At 41.9% G+C, this 23,957-nt stretch overlaps 1 protein-coding gene across 3 annotated transcripts in view; it reads right to left on the bottom strand.

Annotated features, from left to right (window-relative positions):
• Positions 1–20,509, bottom strand: part of BICDL1 (BICD family like cargo adaptor 1) — a 123,010-nt gene extending 102,501 nt beyond the window's left edge. Inside the window, exons 1-2 of one of the 3 annotated variants that reach the window (XM_047762740.1) lie at positions 20,024–20,509; positions 12,306–12,521 (exon numbers count right to left, since the gene is read on the bottom strand). In XM_047762740.1, the coding sequence (XP_047618696.1) occupies positions 12,306–12,521; positions 20,024–20,452 (645 nt within the window). In that variant the 5' untranslated portion in view covers positions 20,453–20,509. The remainder of the gene's footprint in view (positions 1–12,305; positions 12,522–20,023) is intronic. The other 2 variants (XM_047762739.1, XM_047762741.1) reach the window with 2 other exon arrangements.
• Positions 20,510–23,957: the final 3,448 nt, after the last annotated feature.

Here is a 23,957-nt window from a genome sequence, read left to right as displayed (position 1 = left end):
ACAAACATCCTTTCCCACCATTCAGGTAACCATTATCCTGACTTTTGTGATGAAAATCATCTCAGTTTTCTTTACAGTTTTCCTACTTATGCATGCAGAATGACACGTTCTTCAGCCTTAATGAAGATAAATGTTAGGGACAATACAGACTACTAAAACATTTTTGGAGGGCAATATGGTATCCATTAAAAACTTAAATATACATACCTTTTGACCTCAACATCCTACTTCTAGGAATTCATCATAAATACTAATATGAGTACAAAGATAAAGGAACAAGGATGTTCACTGCAAGATTGTTTGTGACAGTAAAACACTGTAACTAGTATATATGCTCTTCAATAGGAAATGATTACACTAAGTACTGTATTTCCATATGTGCACACAATACAATACACAAATATTAAAAAATACAAAAAATGTGGAGTTCTCCTGTGGTGTAGAGGGTTAAGAATCCACACTGTCACTGCAGTGGCTTGGGTTGCTGCTGTGGCAGGAGTTTGATCCCTGGTCTGGGAACTTCCATATGCCACAGGTGTGGCCAAAAAAAAAAAAAAAGTGTCTAAGACATAGTAAATGCAAAAAATTAACAAAATCATTTTGTTTAAAAGGAAAAAAGCAAAAACAGAAAAACTGTGTGTGGGAGTTCCCATGTAGTGCAGTGGAAATGAATCTGACTAGGAACCATGAGGTTACAGGTTCGATCCCTGGCCGTGCTCAGTGGGTTAAGGGTCTGGCGTTGCCATGAGCTGTGGTGTAGGTCACAGACGCAGCTTGGATCTGGTGTTGCTGTGGCTCTGGTGTAGGCCAGTGGCAACAGCTCTGATTGGACCCCTAGCCTGGGAACCTCTATGCCATGGGTGTGGCCCTAAAAAAAGACAAAAGACAACAAAAGAAAAACAAAAACTGTGTGTGTATATGGAAAAATACAAAATAACACCAAACTGTCACTAGCATTTTCTCTGACAGAGAATAAAGAAAGATTTTAACTGTTTACATCAAATATTACTGTCTAAATATCATTTTACAATGATTATGAGTTCTTTCTGCTATTGTATAAAACAATACAACTCTCTCTCTCTATATATATGTATACATTCTTTTTTAATTTAAAAATCTGTACATGGGAATTTAAGGCAGAGGTAAGATTGAAATTCCTTAATATCTACTAAGGGATATTCAGTAAGGCTTATTAATGCTTTAAGAAGCCACCCCCCTCCTAGACAGAAAAACTAAGTTTCAGAAAAAGAACAACCCTACTGGGTGCCAGGCTCTCAAAGACATAGATTTCAAACTGCCTGGCTCCACCTGAACTACAACTTCTCCATCACAAATCATCACAATTAAACTATTCCTCCAGGTATCTCTTGGCCTAAGCTCTTCAATTTAAAAATTCAGGCTTTGGTTTCTCCTGGTCTTGGATCTGGGCCTAACTCCCCACTGAATTCTTTTTATCCCCCTCCCTATCTCTGATTCGACAGTAACACCTTTTTTGGCTTCACCTAGCCTTTGGAACATATTGCCCCAAGTACAGCTGCTCCTACTAGCACAATTAGATGGTAATATTCAGAGGCAGAGTGACCAGGCACATGACCACAATTTCAGATGTGAGGAATCAGGAAGAAGTTTGTTAGAGACACTTGTAGGGATGCAATGAGGGAGGGAAGACTCATAGGGAGGACACTGGGAAAATAAAAACTGAAAGAATATGGCAAAGTATGAAAACAATAAGGGGGAAAATGGTCTTTTAGGTGAATTCTCAAGTGTTTTACATCCCGAGATATACACAGAGCAACTAAACATTCTCAATGAGGCTTTGTTCAAAAGCACTCACTCTTCAGCTTTCCTTAAGGGAACCTCTATCTAATTCTCCACATTGCAGACAATTTTGGGTTCTAAGAATAGATACAATGACAGTTGGAGACAGTTTTGTCCAGTTTATAAGTTCCCAATAAGGGAGGGGAAACCATAATGATACCCAAATAATGCCCAACCCTCCCATAAGACAAGAGAATTTTTTTTGTGTGTGTCTTTTTAGGGCTGCACCCAAAGCATATGGAGGTTCCCAGGCTAAGGGCTGAACTGGAGCTGCAGCTGCTGACCTATACCACAGCCACAGCAACACCAGATTCGAGCCGCATCCACAACCTATGCCACAGCTTGCGGCAGTGCCAGATCCTTAACCCACTGAGCAAGGCCAGGGATCAAACCTGCATCCTCATAGTCAGGTTCTTAGTCCACTGAGCCACAAAGGGAACTCCAAGATAATTTTTTTTTTTTAAGGCCCGCACCCGCGGCATATGGAAGTTCCCAGGCTACAAGTCAAATCGGAATTACAACTGCTGGCCTGTGCCACAGCAACTCAGGATCTGAGCTACATCTGAGACCCACACCACAGCTCATGGCAATGCCAGATCCTTACTCCACTGAGCAAGGCCAGAAATCGAACCTGCAACCTCATGGTTCCTAGTCAGATTCGTTTCCGCTGTGCCATAATGGGAACTCCCAAGAGAATTTTTTGATAAAAGCTAAAATGCTCATTTCCATCTCCACCAGAAAGGTCAGAGGATGATAGGGCCAGTCACTCAGTAACTGACCAACTGGAGAGACACAGCATAACTCTACAGACCACGGAGAGTCAATGCACAACACAAAATCACTTGAGGGCTTGACATCAATACACAAAAGCACTGTCCATTCTGTAGTCACTCTTCTCAATTCATGGAAGATTGGGGTTTCATCCAATTGTAGAGGGAGGGTTTATGAAGACAACATTAGACTTCTAGGAAACTGGGTCACTGTTATTCACAGCTGGCCTGTCACATTACTGACATCCATGGTTTTCACATGGCACATGTGGCATAGAGTGAGTCTGAAAGAGTCAGAGTGGTCTTCTACAGGGAGCACTGAGGGGCAGTGTAATCATCAGAAAGACAGTTCTATATATTAGGTACCATGTAGTTTTTTAAAACAAAAATAACAACCAAAAAAATTTTACTGAATACCCACTCTGCTAGATACCTGTTATAACAATAAACAAGCCAGATGTGGTCCCCACTCTCAGAGAGTTTATAACCTAACAGGACCCCTCAAAGAACAGCTCTTCTATGGCTGACTCCTCAGCCAGCAGGTCTCATCTCAAATGCCACCTCCTCAGAGAAGCCTTCCCTACCTATCCTATCTCAAGTCTCTCTCTTCTTTCTGGTCATTTGCCATCACGTCACCCTTCATAGTACCTACTACAATCTACAATTACCTCGTGGATTTGTTTAGTTATTTATATCTGTCTTCCTACTAGTTTCAAACAGAGGTCTTGTGTTTCCCACTATATTTCTGTGCTTGCTCAATAAGTATTTGTCGAATATTGAATTAAAGAAGATTTAAAAATAGTAATAATGAAGGTTCATTACTCAGAAGATTTGAATGCCAGCTAGTCATTAGAGAAAAAATATGAGAGAAGCAGATCTGGGACTTTTTCAAGGAATAAAATTAAGTGTTCTCTTTCTCTCCCCATTGGTCATGGTAGACCTTAGCCATATGGTCCTAGGCATAAGTATCTCTGCTGCATAAATATGCTACTAAGTGTATCAAACCCACAAAGAAAGTGGCACCATTGGGAACACCCAACAGACAGACAGTACTAAGATCCAACAGTTGAACCTATTGCGAGGGGGAAAAAAAAAAACTTCAAAATGGTTCTTTATATCTGGAATCTAATATATGGCACAAATGAACCTTTCTACAGAAAAGAAAATCATGGACATGGAGAACAGACTTGTGGTTGCCAAGGGGGAGAGAGTTAGATGGACTGAGAATTTGGGGTTAATGCAAATAGATGCAAACTATTACCTTTGGAATGGATAAGCAATGAGATCCTGCTGTATAGCACTGGGAACTATATCTAGTCACTTATGATGGAGCATGATAATGTGAGAAAAAAAGAATATATATATATATATGACTGGGTTACCTTGCTGTACAGTAGAAAATTGACAGAACACTGTAAACCAGCTATAACGGAAAAAAGAAAAATCATTTAAAAAAACCAACTAATATATGACAAAGGAGGCAAGAATATACAATGGAGAAAAGACAGCCTGTTCAATAAGTGGTGCTGGGAAAACTGGACAGCCACATGGAAAAGAATGAATTAGAACACTCCCTAACACCATAGACAAAAATAAACTCAAAATGGATGAAAGACCTAGATTTTTTTTTTTTATTTATAATTTTTTTTTTATTTTCCCACTGTACAGCAAGGGGGTCAGGTTATCCTTACATGTATACATTACAATTACATTTTTCCCCCACCCTTTCTTCTGTTGCAACATGAGTATCTAGACAAAGTTCTCAATGCTATTCAGCAGGATCTCCTTGTAAATCTATTCTAAGTTGTGTCTGATAAGCCCAAGCTCCCGATCCCTCCCACTCCCTCCCCCTCCCATCAGGCAGCCACAAGTCTCTTCTCCACGTCCATGATTTTCTTTTCTGAGGAGATGTTCATTTGTGCTGGATATTAGATTCCAGTTATGAGTGATATCATATGGTATTTGCCTTTGTCTTTCTGGCTCATTTCACTCAGTATGAGAGTCTCTAGTTCCATCCATGTTGCTGCAAATGGCATTATGTCATTCTTTTTTATAGCTGAGTAGTATTCCATTGTGTATATATACCACTTCTTCCGAATCCAATCCTCTGTCGATGGACATTTGGGTTGTTTCCATGTCCTGGCTATTGTGAATAGTGCTGCAATGAACATGCGGGTGCACGTGTCTCTTTTAAGTGGAGTTTCGTCCAGATAGATGCCCAAGAGTGGGATTGTGGGGTCATATGGAAGTTCTATGTGTAGATTTCTAAGGTATCTCCAAACTGTTCTCCATAGTGGCTGTACCAGTTTACATTGCCACCAACAGTGCAGGAGGGTTCCCTTGTCTCCACAGCCCCTCCAGCACTTGTTATTTGTGGATTTATGAATGATGGCCATTCTGACTGGTGTGAGGTGATATCTCATGGTAGTTTTGATTTGCATTTCTCTTATAACCAGCGATGTTGAGCATTTTTTCATGTGTTTGTTGGTCATCTGTATATCTTCTTTGGAGAAATGTCTATTCAGGTGAAAGACCTAGATTTAAGGCCAGACACTGTAAAACTCTTAGAGGAAAACATAGGCTAAACACGCTTCGACATAAACAACAGCAACATCTTCTCAGATCCACCTCTTAGAGTAATGATAGTAAAAACAAAAATAAACAAACAGGACCTAATCAAACTTAAAAGTTGCTGCACACCAAAGGAAACCCTAAACAAAACGAAAAGACAACCCATATAGAATAGGATAAAATCTTTGCAAATGAAGCAACTGACAAGGGATTAATCTCCAAATTTTATAAACACCTTCTGCAGCTCAATACCAAAAAAACAAACAACCCCATCAAAAAATGGGCAGATCTAAACAGACAGTTCTCCAAAGAAGACATACAGATGGCCAAAAAACACATGAAAAGATGTTCAACATCACTCATCATTAGAGAAATGCACATCAAAACCACCATGAGGTACCACCTTACACCAGCCAGAAAGGCCATCATCAAAAAGTCTACAAACAGTAAGTGCTGGAGAGGGTGTGGAGAAAAGGGAACCCTATTATACTGCTGGTGAGAATGCAAATTGGTACAACCACTGTGGAAAACAGTATGGAGATTCCTCAGAAAACTCAAAACAGAACTACCACTGATCCAACAATCCCACTCCTGGGCATCTACCCAGAGAAAACCATGACTCAAAAGGACACATGTACTCCAATGTTCATTGCAGCACTATTTGCAATAGCCAAGACATGGAAACAACCTAAATGCCCATTGACAGAGGAGTGGATCAAGAAGATGTGATACATATACACAATGGAATATTACTCAGCCATTAAAGGGAATGAAATACTGGCACTTTTAGGAACATGGATGGAGCTAGAGATTATCACGCTAAGTGAACTCAGTCAGACAATGAGACACCAACATCAAATGCTTTCACTGACATGTGGAAACTGAAAAAAGGGACAGACTGAACCTCTCTGCAGAACAGATACTGACTCACAGACTTTGAAAACTTTGGTTTCCAAAGGAGACAGTTTGGGGGGTGGGGGGATGCGCTGGTGTTGTGGGATGGAAATCCTATAAAATTGGATTGTGAGATCATTGTACAACTATAAATGTAATAAATTCATTGAGTAATAAAAAGGTATATTCTGAATACACTTCAAAAAAATTTTTAAAATAAAAACACACACACATGCAAAAAAAATAGTTCCTATTATGGGCTGAAATTCCTATGCTTAAGTCCAAACTTCAATACTTCATAATATGACCTTATTTGAAGATAGAGTCTTTTCAGAGGTAATCAAATTAAAAAGGTCAATCACAAGGCTTAATTTCCAAAACACACTAACAGCTCATTCAACTCAATGACAACAAAAAACAACCCAATCAGAAAAATGGGCAGAAGACCTAAACAGACATTTTTCCAAAGAAGACATGCAGATGGCTAAGAGGCACATGAAAAGATGCTCATCATCGCTAATTATTAGAGAAAGGCAAATCAAAACTACAATGAGGTATCACCTCACACCAGCCATCATTAAAAAGTCTACAACTAAGAAATGCTGGAGAGGGTGTGGGGAAAAGGGAACCCTCTTAGCTTGTTGGTGGGAATGTGAACTGGTTGGTGCAGCCACTAAGGAAAATAATATGGAGGTTTCTCAAAAAACTAAAAATAGATTTACCATATGATGCAACAATTTCATTCCTGGGCATATATCCAGACAAAACAATTTTTTGGAAAGATCCATGTACCTCAATGTCAATAGCAGCACTATACAATAGCCAAGACATAGAAGCAACTTAAATGTCCATCAACAGATGAATGGATTAAGAAGATATGTACATATGTACAAAGGAATATTACTAAGCCATAAAAAGAATGAAATAATGCCATTTGCAGCAATGCGGATGGACCTAGAGATCATACTAAGTGAAGTCATAAAGAGAAAGACAAATGCCATATGATATCACCTATATGTGAAATCTAAGAAAATGACACAAGTGAACTTATTTACAAAACAGAAACAGACTCACAGACATGGAAACAAACATATGGCTACCAAAGGTTAAGGGGAGTGGGGAAGGGATAAATTAGGATTCGAGGATTAGCAGATGCGACTACTATGTATAAAACAGGTAAACAACAAGATTCTGCTGTACAGCACAGGGAATTACATTCAATATCCTGTCATAAACCATAATGGAAAAGAACATGAAAAATAGTGTGTGTGTGTGTGTGTATAAGTGTGTGTATAAAACTGTATAATTTGTTATACAGCAGAAATTAACACAACATTGTAATTCAACTGCACTTCAATTAAAAAAATTTCTTTAAGAGATCATTAGGCTGGGCCCTGATCCAATATAACTGGTGTTCTTATAAGGAAAGGATATCTGGAAACAGGCAGATATACAAGGAGGAAAGAGACACAGGGACAAGACAGCCATCTATAAGCCAAGGTGAATCACCTGGAACAGATCCTTCCCTCGCAGCCCTCAGAAGGAAACACTTAAGACACCTTCATTTTGAACCTCTAGCTCCCAAGAACTATGAGACAATAATTTCCTGTTGTTTAGGCCACTCAGTCTAGTATTTTGTCACAGTAGCCCTAGCAAAATAATACAGTTTTTTAATAACCTTCTAAAATTTTCATTTTAAGTTATCTTGGCCTTTCAGTCAAGAGCAAACGTTAGGATTTTTTCTTTTTATTAGAAAATCCACATAGCATTAGAAATCTGTGAGGAAATAAACAGTGCTGAGAAAGTAAACCACATAGAAAACATAACTAGATTTCTATGTCTTAACAGGGTAAAAAATAAATTCTAGATAGTTTAAAGATCTAAATGTAAAAAACAAGACTTAAGTTTTTAAACATAATCATAATTATCTTCATGACTTAGAGGACAGGCTTAAGCAAAACGAAAAAGACAAATCATAAAGAAAATGATTAATAAACCTGACTTCACTAAAAGCACACACTTCTGTTGGTAAAAGACTCCATAAATAGGAGTTCCCATCGTAGCTCGGTGGAAACGAATCTGACTAGCATCCATGAGGAAGCAGGTTCGATCCCCGGCCTCACTCAGTGGGTTAAGGATCCCAAGTTGCCATAAGCTGTGGTGTAGGTTGTAGACATGGCTTGGATCTGGTGCTGCTGTGGCTTGGTGTAGGCCAGCAGCAATAGCTCTGATTCGACCCCTAGCCTGGGAACCTCCATATGCCATGGGTGCAGCCCTAAAAAGAAAAAGAAAAAACAAAGCCTCCATAAACAGTTTAAAGTGAAAATGGAATAGCATTGAGAATGTTTAAAGTAACACTTACACACCAATAAGAAAATAGGTGAAGGATATAAATACGTATGTACAATAAACATAAAAACAAAAGATGCTCAACCTTGCTAGTAATTCATGAAATGGAAACTAAAACAAAAAAATATCATCTTACACACAAGACTGATTAAATTTTAAAAATCTGACAATACCAAGGGTTAGTGAAGATGTGAAGAGTCACACACATTGGTTCTCACACACATTGTTGCTTAAGAATGTAAATTTGCCTAACTATTTTGGAGAGTAATTTGGCAGTATCTCAAGAGGTTGAAGGTGTGTTTATTCTTGGACCCAGCAATTTTACTCCAGGATTATCCCCAGGGAAACACAAATACATGTGCACAAGAAGAAAAGGTACAAGAATATTCACTCCAGCAAAGTTTGTAATAATGAAAAGTTAGAAATAAATGTATCTAGGAGTTCCCATTGTGGCTCAGTGGTTAACCAATCCGACTAGGAACCATGAGGTTGTGGGTTCGATCCCTGGCCTTGCTCAGTGGACTGGGAATCCGGCGTTGCCATGAGCTGTGGTGTAGGTCACGGACGTGGCTCGGATCCTGCGCTGCTGTGGCTGTGGCGTAGGCCGGAGGCTACAGTTCCGATTGGACCCCTAGCCTAGGAACCTCGATATGCTGCGGGAGCAGCCCTAGAAAAGGCAAAAAGACAAAAAGACAAAAAAAAAAAAGAAATAACTTAAATGTGTCTAAAAAGAATGAATGTATTGTACTACGTTTGCATGATGGAATACTATAACAGATAAAATAAATGAACTGAAACTATATTAATACAGGTCAATCCCCAAAACATAACGCTGAGCCAGAAGAATGAGTTGCAGAATGATGTATACAGATGTTGCCATTTATTAAATGTTTGCAACATGGAAAAAATGAATTATACACTGTTAACAAATATATATGTGTACATAAGGAGATATATGTACAGGTTCACATACACACACATATGTGTGTAGTGTTGAGTAAAAAAACATGAATAGAAAGGACAGTAACTCTGGAGACGTGGAAAGGAATGAGATGAGAGCCTCAAATATATCAATGGTTTCTTTTGTTTTTTTGTTTTTTTTTTTTTTGTCTTTTTAGGGCCACACCTGTGGCACATGGGAAGTTCCCAGGCTAGGGGTCAAATCGGAGCCATAGCTGCCGGCCTACACCACAATCTTGATTCACTTCAAAGTACTCAACTTCTCTAGTTCCTGAATACACAGTTAATAAAATGATAATAAAATGCAATCTAAACTGGCTACTGATGGAAACCCAAGAGGCTTGTCCTGCTTACAAAAAGTAAAGGAGAAAAAGCCATAAAACTCACCAAGGCCCTACATTCGAGGCCAGACAGAATAACAAGAATCTAGATCTAGTGGAAACCTTAGCCTCCTGTATCCTTTTGGGAATAGCTTATCAGGATTTTCTACAGAGAAATGAGGCAGTGGAACTTCAACCACAAAGACACCACCTTAGTAAAATAACCCTCAACACTGAAACGAACCCTTAACTTCATACACTGCTTAACATAAACACATTATCTCATTTTCATTTCAACAGTACTTGCATGAGATACAAATTTTTGCCCCCATTTTATCTTTTTGTTGTTGTTGCCCTTTCTAGGGCTGCTCCTGCAGCATATGGAGGTTCCCAGGCTAGGGGTCTAATCGGAGTTGTAGCTGCCGGCCTACGCCAGAGCCACAGCAACGTGGGATACGAGCTGCGTCTGCGACCTATACCACAGCTCATGGCAACACTGGATCTTTAACCCACTGAGCAAGGCCAGGGGTGGAACCTGCAACCTCATGGTTCCTAGTTGGATTCATTAACCACTGCACCAAGACGGGAACTCCCTTGCCCCCATTTTAAACATAAGGAAAGGGAAGCACAAACAAGGTCACTTATTTAATGAGAAGCAGAGTTAAGACTCAACATGCACTCAAGTTTCCAAGCTCACTGCTCTCACTATGTCCTGCTAATATGTGCTTTCTCCCTTGTCTCCTGACCTCCCATCTTTCACCAGATCAGAAAGCAAAGCTGAGTCTGCTTCTGCTCACATTATTTTGTAACATGTAACACTTAGCTCCCAAGTTATTTCCCCTTCACCAGTTCTGGTTTGTTGTATTCCTTTCCTAAGTCTCCATAAGAAACATTTGTTCAGATAAAGCATTAAATGTTTCTTAACAAATAAATCAATCTGACCAATCTTTAATGGTTAATCTTTAATGAATAATGAACAAAGAGTCAAAAATCTATAGAATCTTACAAGGATAGAGATTCCCTTCCCAGGCTTTGAAAAAGGTTTTAGGACTGACTCCGAAAGGATACTGAGCTGACCAATCAAAGAACTGTCATGCTCTTCCTTTCCAATCAAATAGTGATTTGATTCCCTAGAGAAGAAACCTGCAGGCAGTATCTTTAGCTCCACTACCACCTGAATTCTCACCTGCAGAGACATTCTGAAATCTCCTGCAACTAGACATTGTCCAAGTTATTAGGCATCTCTCTTTCTCTTCCTGTCTTCTCTGCCTCCCCTCCCCATCTCCCATCTGCCCAGGGTCCCCTTGTTCCATTCTCCCCTGTACCTCTCCTTCTTCCTCTCCCTTTCTCTGTGGCAGCGTTTATTTCGCACTTCCTTATGAGCCATGAAGGTTCTGACCAGTCTCAAGGTCCCCAGGGAAAGTAACATTGACACAAACTAGTGAAACGTTCATATGCTGCTCTAGCTAAGACTTTCCCAGAGACCTAAGTACCAAGCACTAACCAGGCAGACAAGGGCAGTGCTCTCAGGAGAACTTAGTGCTTAGATGAGAGCAGAGAAGTTCTTTTTTCCTCTGATAACTGAACTCGTTTTATTTTCAACACCTAAAGAGGACTGAGGTACAATAATAAATCCACCTCTTAATTTTCAAAAGTAGGTAGCTTTGGAGACCAGGGCATTAACAACATTCCTGCATTTGTTAAAAAGGTATGTGTTCTGTATTTAAATTAGATTTCCACCTATTCAGTCCTTAAACTCTGTCTTTTCAGTGATTTTATAGTGTTTTTTTTTTTCTGGCCGCACCTGTGGCATAATGGAAGTTCCCAGGCTAGGGGTTGAATGGGAGCTGCAGCTGCCGGCCTATGCCACAGCCAGGCCAGATGTGAACCACATCTGTGATCTACGCCACAGCTTTCTGCAATGCTGGATCCTTAACCCAGTGAGTGAGAACAGGGATGGAATCCTTATCCTCATGAACACTAGTTGGGTTCTTAACCCGCTGAGCCACCAACGGGAAGCTTGGATTTTAAAGTCTTGATTTTGGTTAATTATACTTCAAGACACCACTCTCTCAACTCACAAATAAAGAACTTTTACCTAAGGTAGAAATAAGAACAAATTTTAGATACAGATACACACACCTCCTTTCATATTTAAATAAGGGAGGTACATTCACAACTGTAAAAATCAATGAAAAACATTTGCTCTAGAAATTTTCCCTAAGCTTTTCAATTCAAAGATGGCACCATTTAACATCTGAACTAAATGCATTAACATAATTTTTACCAGTGACAGACTTTCTCTAGGTAAAACAATCAGGCTTTCAGAGCTACAACGAACATCAAATCATTAAGCAAAGTCCTTCATTTTAAAAATGAGAAGACACCCAAGTTAAGTGCTTGCCAAAGTCTCACAACTGGCTAATGACAGGAAAGCGTCTTTGCTCTTGACTCAAGTTCACCACAGCTGAAATTCTCATAGGTGAAAAAGACATCATGTGTTGACACCAATACCAAAGGCAACAAAAATCAGAACTACTCTTACTGAATATATTACTGACATTACACAGAAGCTCTGTTTCAACTTTTAGTATTTTATACCATAAATTAACTTGTGACTCACCCTGCTAAGCTGATCCAATAACCTTTGGTTCTGTTCTGATAATTCCTGGACAGCCCGTGTCTTTTCTCGATCTGCTTCCCGTAGATGAACCTGCTGCCTCTCCAACTCATCCTGGAGCTGTTTCACATCACTCTCCAGCTCAGACACACGCCCTTCCCACTCCCCTTCTCGGTTCTCAAATCGTCTTCTTAGTTCATGTTTCTCTTGTTCTAAGTGCTGGATAAAAAGTGAAGAGGATTTTAAATATGTTAAAAACTCCAGAGTCTTTCATTTTTTTCCTCTTTTCACTTCTTTTAATTTTCCTTTTTCTAGTCAGCACAACAAAACACTCTGCTATGTAGAAAAAGTTGCCCATTTCACAGCTGCAAAAGCATTCCCTTCTTTCAGAGATGAGAAGATTGGTTTCACAAAGAGAATGCCATTCCTAATGAAAATATTTAATATTAAGACTGTTTAATGCTCTAAATGACAATTCAATAAACATTTGTTGCTATATACAGGACTGTATTTCAAAATCATTAAGGCAACTTCAAATTCAGGTCTACATTTATTAAATCATGACCTATTAGCCCTGCATATTTATTTCTGATCCTTTCATTCATTCTTTTTTCTCAATGAATTTTATTACATTTATAGTTGTACAATGATCATCACAACCCAATTTTATAGCATTTCCATTCCAAACCCCCAGCCCATACCTCCACCCCACCCCTGCCAACCTGTCTCCTCTGGAAACCGTAATTTTTTTTTTTGAAAACATTTTTTCTTGTTATTTACCCTTTTCCTACTGTACAGCATGGTGACCCAGTTACACATACATGTATACATTGTTCTTTCTCCCATTATCATGCTCCATCATAAAGTGACTAAGATGTAGTTCTCAGTGCTACACAGCAGGATCTCATTGCTAAACCATTCCAGAAACCATAAGTTTTTCAGTCTGTCAGTATCTGTTCTGCAAGGAAGTTCATTGTGTCCTTTTTTTAAGATTCCACATGTAAGTGGCAGCATCTGACACTGGTGCCTCACTGTCTAACTTCACTTCCCACGATAACTTCTAGGTCCACTCATGTTTCTACAAATGCCATTATTTCTTTCCTTTTAAAGGCCAAGTAATATTCTATTGTGTATGTACCATATCTTCATCCACTCCTCTGTCCAAGAACATTTAGGTTGTTCCTATGTCTTGGCTTCTGTAAATAGTGGTGCAATGAACACCAGAGTACTTATGTCTTTTTGAGTCATGGTTTTCTCTGGATAGATGCCCAGGAGTGGGCTTTCATTCATTCTTGAAAGCCTGTTATGGACACACCACTGACACAATAATGAGCAAAACAGACATGATGCTTGCCTTTATGGAGTTTCCATTCTATAGGGAGAGGGTGATAAAAGTAATAAATTGTACATTATGACAAATGGTATGTAGGGAAAGTACACAAGGTTTGAAGTAGCAGTTCAGAAAATAATCATTTGGATTGAAGGAAGAACATCTTTCTGTTTCTGTGATATAAGAATGCCTCTTTTCAGAAACAAGTATGTTCTCTTCCTTACGAAGCATATTATACAAATATGTATACAAACATACAAAAAAGCCAAGTCTATACCTCAGGGAGTACTGAAATGTAAAGCAACAGTCCTAAACTTTTGGTGCTATCAGAAAATGTTATATATCCACCTGAACATCACTTCCAAAGATTGGCCTAGGGATGGATCTATCTTTCTAAGTTCTACAGGAATTTTTAAGGCAATGAAGGTTGACACCAAGCACTGAAATTGTTTCAACATGCTAACATGAACATCTGTATCTTCTTCTGAGTACTCAGACATTTTTTCACTTGCAAACCTATGTTCTTATTCTATCCAAGTTCTAACCTTACAAATTTTCTTGGAATTCCTCTTTTGGAAAGCCTTAAGGGCCCGCATACATTTACAAGAAAATCAGTTCCATTACTTCACATATGAGATAGATCTAAAAAGAGATTATTCCATTTCCCCTGATTTGCTCTGAGTGACTTGTGAATGTTTCTGAGAGTCTAATTTACCCCCAAAAGATGAAAATTTACCATGACAGAGCAGTCAATTAAAATTCTGAGCACACTAGCAAAGGCAGTTCTCAATGAAATAAACACGTTTCCCCAAAGTTGACCACTTCAAGGGAATAACAAATTTGGATATAAGAGTTCCCGTGGTTCAGCGGTAATGAACCCGACTAGTATCCATGAGGACTCGGGTTCAATCCCTGGCCTCACTCAGTGGGTTAATGTTTTGGCGTTGCTGTGGCATAGGCCAGCAGCTACAGCTCTGATTCAACCCCTAGCCTGAACTTTCATGTGCCATGGGTTCAGCCCTAAAAGGACAAAAAAAAATTTGGTTATAGCCACTCTGGTGTGTTTGTTGAGAGTCACATTATAGTTAACTTTATATGGCCTCAGTTTGGAGCACATGGGAAAAGGATTGACAAAAGAGGGACTTGAACTCCTTAGCAAGAGAATTTCCTGCTCTATGCTGCCCTCAATTTGTAAACTTCCAAAAATGAGAATGTTTTAATCACTGTACAAACTTCAGAAAGATGATATACAGAAGCAAGTGCTAATTGCAATCCTAAAATTGTGATACTTGGTTTTATTGAGTTTTTCCAAAATGGAAAAGACTGAGCAGAAGGCAACAGCAAGAACTCAGTAATCACAGTGTTACTGAGAGGCCAGATAAATTAGGCTTGTGTTCTAAAAGAACAGAGAGACTTAAAAATATTCAGCAAACAGCTGTTAGTGAACAGCTCAACCAAGCAACTAAAACAATCCAATCCACTTGCGGGGCTGGGGTTGGGGGAGGGGGGCGCAGGGTTGAGGACAGGTGGTGCTGATCAGTCTATTCTGTTCTTACATTTCTTTGAGCGTGTGACAAACTTCCTAATTCAGGTCTCCTCACACCCTGGGGGAAAAAAAAATCAACACTTACCTGTTAATGAAAATACTAAATAATGAATTTAGCCTTTTGTCTACTCTGAAAAAAGTTAAGTTTCTACTGGACTTTTATTTTCGATTAAGTGCTAAATTAACCAGTAAACTCTAGGTAGAACATCAGCAGGTGTGGAGGTCAGCCTCTGCCCATGCTATTTGTTTCTCGGGGTTATATGTTATTTTAAAGTTAATATCTATACCTGAAACTAATACAATGTCAGTTATACCTCAATAAAAAAAGTTAATGCCCAAACTATCAAGGTCTGTAAATCAACTAAATTTTTTTTTTTTAAAAGAACACATACACACAAAAACTATCAAGGTCATCAAAAACAAGGAAAGTCTAAGAAACTGCTACAGCAAAGAGCAGACTAAGAAGATACAGAAGCTAAATGTAATGTGATATCCTGGAACAGAAAAGGACATTAGACAAAGGCTAAGAAAATCTGAATAAACTAAGGACATTAGCTAATAATAACTTAGCACTATTGGTTCGCTAATTATGACAAGTATACCATGCTAAATGTAAGATGTTAGTAACAGAGAAACTGGGGGTAGGGTATATGGAAACTCTGTACTATCTTTCCAATTTTTCTGTAAATTTAAAAAATCTAAAACAATTCTTAAAAAGTTCAAGATTTTTGAAAAAATATAAGTATCATTAGCCCACCTAAAATTGGCTGCTACAGAAATGGATTTCTTCAAAGAACCGAAAAAGCAATACTATTCTCTAAATCAAGGCTAAGGTTCCTGAAATACACAAAGAAAAAATATTTGTATGTGGACCAAGCACTGAATGCAAATAAGGATCCCTGTATTTGCTTACCTAAGTCTACTAGCCAATTAGGTAATCATTTTCACCTTATTTGTTCTGCCTCTTAAAAAAAAATAGTGATAGAATCCTCAGAATTGGCCTAGAGAAGGGGGAAGAAAATGCAATTGAGGGAAAAGACTACCTCTGAAGAGGTAATTCACTCAGAATGGGGAGAAAGGGGAGCCTGCATATTAAAAATATATTTTAAAAAACTAGATAAAGAATCTCTGACGAAAAAAGTGTATAAATGCAAGTTATTGTCTTAGTTCATATTCTCGGGGGAAAATATCTAAGGGCATGGCTGAATGTTTTAAAAGCAAAATGGCTAATTGTAGATGCAGAAGAAATAAATTTTTAAAAATGCTTTCAGATACTTGAGCATATGAAAATCTAGTTCAGGGCATGAAATACAGTATAGTCAATTTAAGGGTGGAAAAAATAATAAAAACCTCACAGTCTCTCAAGTTAAAATGAAGATTCATTTTAACCCTAAGAGAAGCATAACTCAAAACTTCCGTTAGGAGTTCCTGTTGTGGCGCAGTGGTTAATGAATCCGACTAGGAACCATGAGGTTGCGTTTTCGATCCCTGGCCTTGCTCAGTGGGTTAAGGATCTGGCATTGCCGTGAGCTGTGGTGTGGGTCGAAGACTCGGCTCGGATCCTGCACTGGCTACAGCTCTGATTCGACCCCTAGCCTGGGAACCTCCATATGCTATGGGAGTGGCTCAAGTAAAGGCAAAAAGACAAAAAACAAACAAACAAAAAAAACACTTCTATGTTAATCTTTAAACCAATAAAAACTTTAAAAAGAGCATACCTTTAGTGAGAAAGTAGTGTAAGATCAAGTACTTTCTGTCTTAAATGAAGAAACAAAACCTTGAGTTTGAGGCACAGAACTGGAGAGGTAGTCAATATTAACAAAAAAATAGGGAGAAAAGATCTTGAAAATGACTTGTTGGTCTTGAAGTTAGAAAGGGGTCAATTCTAAAGTTGTAAGGAAGCAGATGGGACTAAAACATAACCAGGCTCATTGTTTAATAGTCAAACCAGCATTCTCTGGTCCATTCATGTGTTTATCTTTCAAACTAACCCATGAGAAAATGTTTGACTCCACTGTCTGATAGTCTGTAGAAAACTATGCATGATTTTTAAAATAAGGAGTGGCTCTCTACTCCTAAATACTGAATTTATTTGAAACGCTAGCACACTGGCTATGTTAAACCTTAGAAAGAATTTGTCCAACCAGACATTCTAAAATCTAGGCTGCTTAAAAAAATTTACTTGAGTTCCTGTCGTGGCGCAGCAGAAACGAATCCGACTAGGAACCATGAGTTTGCGTGTTTGCCTCGCTCAGTGGGTTAAGGATCTGGCGTTGCCCGTGAGTTGTGGTGTAGGTCGCAGACGAGGCTCAGATCTGGTGTTGCTGTAGCTGTGGCATAGGCTGGCAGCTACAGCTCCAATTAGACCCCTAGCCTGGGAACCTCCATATGCCATAGGTGCGGCCCTAGAAAGACAAAAAGACCAAAAAAAGGAAAAAAATTTACTTGCAGGTATAATTTGCAAGGAAAAATTTCACTTCCAAGTATCAAATGAAATAGTTCCCTGTTAATCAGATTTGTCACTCTCATATGAATACTAAAAGAATTAACCAGGAATTAATGACAATATTTTGATATTTTTAATATACCTTTTTAAAAACTAACAATTTTTAATAATTTTTACATACCTAGAAGTAGTAGTATAACTGAACCCCTTTATAACTTATTAATATTGATTAATGATCAATATTTTACTTTTTTTTGTCTTTTTAGGGCTGCACCTGCAGCATATGGTGGTTCCCAGGATAGGGGTTGAAACGGAGATGCAGCTGCCAGCCTACACCGTAGCCACAGCAATGCAGGATCCCAGCCGTGTCTGTGACCTACACCATAGCTCACCCCAACGCCGGATCCTTAATTACTGGGCAAGGCCAGGGGTCAAACCTGTAACCTCATGGTCACCAGTCAGGTTTGTTAACTACTGAGCCACGATGGGAACTCCCCATATTTTACTTTTTAAAAATAAACTTAAAAAACATTATTTTAAAAATTGTGGTAAGGTATACATAACACAAAATTTACCATCTTAACCATTTTTAACTGCACTGTTGGTTCAGTGTTAATTAAATTCACAGTGTTGTGCAACCAACCTCCAGAAATTAAAAATAATTTTAACACTAGAGTTCATACGCTGACCTGAAAGGAGTGAAGTTTTTAAAAAATAGTTCAGAGTTTTAAACTATTTTATTGTGTTTATCAAGTCAAGAGCAAAAAGTCAAATGTAGTTTCTTCTTTTACAATAGAACCCTTCTTGCTACAGAATTTGAAATCTTTTTCCTTTGTTGAAGACATTAGTACACAGGTTCCAAATGGAACCCAGGATGTGTGTAACCACACACAGAATTTCCCTGAAATCTATCAGGAATCACACTGATTGGTGTGATGTTCAAGTTAGCTGTCTCTTTAATCAGGTCCCTCACTGAAGAAATTTCAAACAAATCACAAGCATAAATCTCTGCAACAATACTTCTATATAGAGTCTGTAACTGAATCCTTTAAAAAATAAAAGACACCCTTTTATTTCCAGACCTTTACTTCAAGTGAAAATTAAACAATTCAATTCACTGGGTTGCTTTTTGGCAGTCTACCTATAGGTTTCACAAACCACTTTTCAAAAAAGTATCTCAGGAGTTCATCGACTGGCAGACCTAGTTAACAGGCTAACTGAACTACAGGGCACTCATTGGTTTCCCTTTTTTCCTTCCTTATTTACTTCTGATATGTCGCTGGACTACAGATACACTTATTATAGAAAAGTTTCTGAATCTACATTCTGACTATTGGACAGTAGCAGTGATATGGAACTCCACTACAATCATTTTCAGACCCCTTACTCAGGGCTGTGCTCTCTTGTAACTAAGAATAAAAAGAACTGGTTGCAGCTAAACTGAGTAACAATAGGAAATGCACAGGCAGAAGATAAACTCATCCCCAGTGCCAAAGATGCACCACCCCCACCCTCACTTTTTTTTTTAAATCTCTAATTTTTAGAAATGGTGGCCATCTGTACCACTTTCATTGCCCTTTTCTAGTTAAGGGCAAGAAAAAAAGGGCATAGCTGCAAGACTTTGGTCCAGAGGACTGGCAGAAATTTTATACATAATTTAAGGGATATTTACAACAATAAAGTTAGATGGTTCTCATAGGATGTATGTGGCCATCCAATTACACGTGAGACCCAGAACAGAAACAGAAAAGTATCATTTAAATACAAATACTGAGGCCCAAATCAAACACACAACCGTCACATGTTGAGCCCAATCAGACTCGCCTGATTTCTGCAATGGAACCTTATTTCCTAATCCCCGAGTATTTGAAGGCTATATAAAGCTCCTTTAGGGGCACTTGTTTCCCACAACTCTGAGCAGCCGGGAAGTTGAGACAAGGGCATCTGGAGGCCTTAACGCCAAAGCTGTAAAGCTTTAGGCTAACACCCTGATTAGCGATTACCTACTTCTCTGAAAACCTGGAGCATATTTTAAATGCTTCCCGACTTTCTAATTTCTCTTTGTGCAGACATCACCTCAGTGTTGTATGAATTAGTCATACTGTAAGCTCTATTTTAGACGCTGTGTACATTACTTATATAGAACGGCCCACAGCGTTTGGAGCTGTGAGTGGACCTATTTGCTGGGAGCAGGTTGCGAAGTCAGGTGAGTTCGATCAATGCCCTGGTCTGATAATCCAAAACCCTCGATTCTAACCCCCTTCCAGGTGGTTTTCTGTGAGGTAGGATGAGCAACGAAGGGGTGGGGCGGGGCGAGTGACTCCTGAGGCTACCCAGGGCCAGCGGGCGGGTGCCTGGGCTCCCCCGCCTCCCACCCATCCCAGAAGGGACGTCCTCACCTCCAGCTTATCCGTCAGCTCCTTGTGCATCTGCTCGTACTGCCGGCTCATGTCCTGGTTCCTCTCGAGCAGCGCTTTGCCCAGTCGGGCAGCCAACACTAAATCCTTTTCCTTCTGCCGGATCACTGACAGCAGTTCGGGATCCTGGGCAGGCGGCGGCTGCAGTTCGGCCCCTTCGGTCGGAGGCCCGGGCTCGGCCTGAGGATGCTCCCCGGGGTCGGACGGCCGTTCCCCGGCCGCCAGCAGCGCCAGCTCCTCCTCTAAAGCCAGTTCCAGGTCCCCAGGGCCCCCGGGGAAGGAGATGAGGGCGGCGGCGGCGGGACTCCCGACAGCGTCCGGGGCCGCGGCGGGCAGCTCCATGCAGCAGGCGCTGTCCGGCTCAGCGGGTGCTGAAGTGCGGCCAGCCAAGCCCAGGCAAAAGGCGGACATGGCCCGCGCGTGCGGAGCCCGCAGCGGTGCGGCCCGGCCGGCGCGCGCCAGGCTGCAGGGGGGAGGGGCCCCGCCGCGCCGCCCCGAGCCCAGCTCCTTGCCTCGCGCCGCAGCACGCGCCCCCCGGGTCCCCGCGAGCCCTGGGCGCGGCGCGCGCCGGCCCGCCCCTCCCCCGCGCCGGCGGCACGCGCGCCCTCCCCCCGCCCCCGGGCTCAGCTGCTCAGCGCGAGCTGGGTAAGAGGTGGGGGTGGCAAAGGCAAGGCCGAGGAAGGAAAGACTGAGGGGATGCGGAGCGGGAAGAGAGACTGCGAAGAGGAACGCCGCCGCCGCTGCCGGGTTTTCAGCCTCCCTGCTGCTGCTGCTGCTGCCGCTGCCGCCGCCGGCCAGGCAGCGCCTCACGGGGAGGGCTGCGCTCCGCTGTCGCTGCGACGCTCGCTGCTGCTGCTGCCGGCGGCCGCTTTCTGCAGCCGCGCTCCATGTCCCTCGGCTCGGCAGCAGCCCCAGCAGCAGCAGCGGCGGCGACAGCGGCTGCTGCAGGCGCCGAGGCGGCGGCTCCACATCGCGCGCGGCGCAGCCGGGCGAGCTCCTTCCTGCCTTCCTAGGCTCCTAGCTAACACCCCGCGGGCCGCACCCTGCCCCGGGCTTCCGGCCGCGCCCCCTCTCCCCGCCCCTTGCTGGCGCCTGACGCGCGCGGGCACCTGTTCACCGCGCCCGCGCGCGATTCGCCAGTTCGTGGGTCTCCTCAGCGGCGCTCAGGTGGCGACCGCGGCCTTAACCCCTGCGCTGCCTCGCGCCCAGGAGCGGCTGCGCGCGCCGCCTGTGGCGACGAGTGGCTCATCCCTAACGGTCCGGGCCCCCCGCCACCCCCCCCGGCGCGGCCACGCCCCCGGCCTCGCGTCCACCTCCGGGTGTGGCTCCGCCCCCCAGCACGCTCACCTCGAGGTGTGGCCTCACGCGCACCTCCGAGCACTGCCCCGCCCCCAGCCTTGTTCTCGCTTGGGGCACTGCGCCGCCCTTGGCCTCACGCCGGCTTCTCGACTGAGGCGTTTCTCTGTGTCTGATGGATCTCCCAGTCTTAGGCGGTCTCCAAGGGGAGTAGCGACAGTTCCCCGACTGGCCAAGCCCGACACAGACTCGCGGTCACGGATTCCGGGCCTGCACCCCCGCGAGAGCTAAGCAGTCAAGAGAGGGAGCCCTAGAGAGCAGTAAGAGGGATGACTTCAGAAACCCAGCATCTTGATGATGACTCAGGGATATAAGGGACCAGATACCTTGAAGATCAGCAGCCCGAAAGGAAGGGGTCCTGTTGAGAAGTGACAGAAAACCTGCTCACAGATAGGAATACAAAGGAAAGACTCCTTGATCGTAACTTATGTTTTATTAAGCACTTAGTATGTACCGTGTCTTGAGTTATTTCTATGCCCTATCTTAAGTAATTCTCTCAAGAACTTTATAAAGTCAGTACGATCACTCGTCCCATTTTACAGGCAAGGAAATTGAGGCCATGAGAGATACAGGATCAGATCCAGGCAGGCTGATTCCAGGGTTCACGGTAATATTCTTTACTTTCCTCGCACCTAAGTCTTGAGAAAGGTAAATGGTAGTTTGTGACCAAAATGACCTGGGTCTAACTCCACAGTGCTATCTGGAAAGCTTTCTGCAATGACCAAACCAAGAACTGAAGAGCCTGCTGGGTGATTCCAGTCAGCTTTTGCTTTGACCTCATTGGTGATGTTTGTTTCCTATTTTCAGAAACAATCCCATCTGAAGCTAGAATTGGTCCCTATTCTTTCCCTTTCCTATTGGACAATGATCCATTTCTGAGTTAGATCATACTTTATTTCATCACAGTGAGATGGAAATTTCAGGACCAGTGGCTGAAATTAGTCAAATAGTTTCTCATGGCTTTTTCTCCTTGTTAAACTCAGGACCTAAATGATACTCAGGTGTATACATCATTTTCCACCCTCAGATTGAAGGTGAGAATCCCAAAAGGGTTCTGAGCCTCAGGGCTAACTTTGTTCTCTTTTGACTGAAAAGGAGATAGACAACAGAGGGCTTCCTACATCAATTATAGAGCTAATTTTGAAAGTTTGACCATGGTACTATTCCAACAATGCACTGTTCTAACATTATTTTATTATGCCGTTTTGAGCAGAAACTGTGGGCCCATGGTGAGATCCAGCTGCAAATTCCTTTTGTCTTTTTTTTTTTTGTCTTTTTGCCTTTTTTCTAGGGCCACTCCCGCGGCATATGGAGGCTCCCAGGCTAGGGGTTGAATCGGACCTGTAGCCGCCGGCCCACGCCAGGGCCACAGCAACGCAGGATCCAAGCCGAGTCTGCGACCTACATCACAGCTCATGGCAACGCCAGATACTTAACTCACTGAGCAAGGCCAGGGACCAAACTCGCAACCCCATGGTTCCTAGTCGGATTCGCTAAGTACTAAGCCACGACGGGAACGCCTCCTTTTGTCTTTTTCTTTCTTTCTTTTTTAGGGCCACAGCTGCAGCATATGGAAGTTCCCAGGCTAGTAATCAGAGCTATAGCTGCCGGCCTGCATCACAGCCACAGCAACCTGGGATCCAAGCCACATCTGCAACCTGCCTCACAGCTCACAGCAATGCCGGATCCCTGAACCACTGAGCAAGGCTGGGGATTGAACCCACGTCCTCATGGATAATAGTCGGGTTCATTTTTGCTAAGCCACAATGGGAACTCCAATAATTTACTCTTAAAAATAGATTAGGGACACACATATCAAAAGCAAACAGAATTCCTAATCAAAAGCAGTTTCAGCTATTTATTTTTCCTTGATACAGACTTGCAGCCTATCTTTCCCCAGAAGTCTATGTCTTACCCTAAACTCAATGGTCCCACTCTATTAGACTTGCCTGTTACTATAAGAATGAACAAAAGTTCATATTAAAGTGCAACTCTAATTTCTGAAAGTCCTTCCTCACAATGGTCTCCTGCCTAACCTGACCAAGAAGTGATCATTTGCTACTACAGCTTTGGCCCTAAGTACTATCCTCCTGTGAAAGGAAGTCAAAGGAGACCACCCTAAGCTTGGAGGACTACTTTTTTTTTTTTTTGGCCACCCTGGAAGCATGTGGGTAGTTTCCAGGCCAGGGACTGAACCCCAGCCAAAGCAGTGACAATGCCAAATCCCCAATCAACAGGCCACCAGGGAACTCCTTGAAGTACTATTTATTTTTTTTTAGGGCCGCACCTGTGGCATATGGAAATTCTCAGGCCAGGGGTCCAGTCAGAGCTGTAGCTGCTGGCCTACGCCAGAGCCACAGCCACAGCAATACCAGATCGAATGGTGTCTGTGAACATACACCACAGCTCACCGCAACACCAAATCCTTAACACATTGAGTGAGGCCAGGGATTGAACCCACAACCTCATGGTTCCTAGTTGGATTCTTTTCTGCTGCACCAGGACGGGAACTCCTTTACAGTCTTAATACTTGTTGAAGATCTCAAAAAACTTTATAGGG

The sequence above is a fragment of the Phacochoerus africanus genome, chromosome 15 (assembly GCF_016906955.1).
Source record: "Phacochoerus africanus isolate WHEZ1 chromosome 15, ROS_Pafr_v1, whole genome shotgun sequence".
Classification (NCBI taxonomy): Eukaryota; Metazoa; Chordata; class Mammalia; order Artiodactyla; family Suidae; genus Phacochoerus; species Phacochoerus africanus.
The sequence above is the reverse complement of the archived record's forward strand: the minus strand, read 5'-3'. Positions and strand labels throughout refer to the sequence as shown.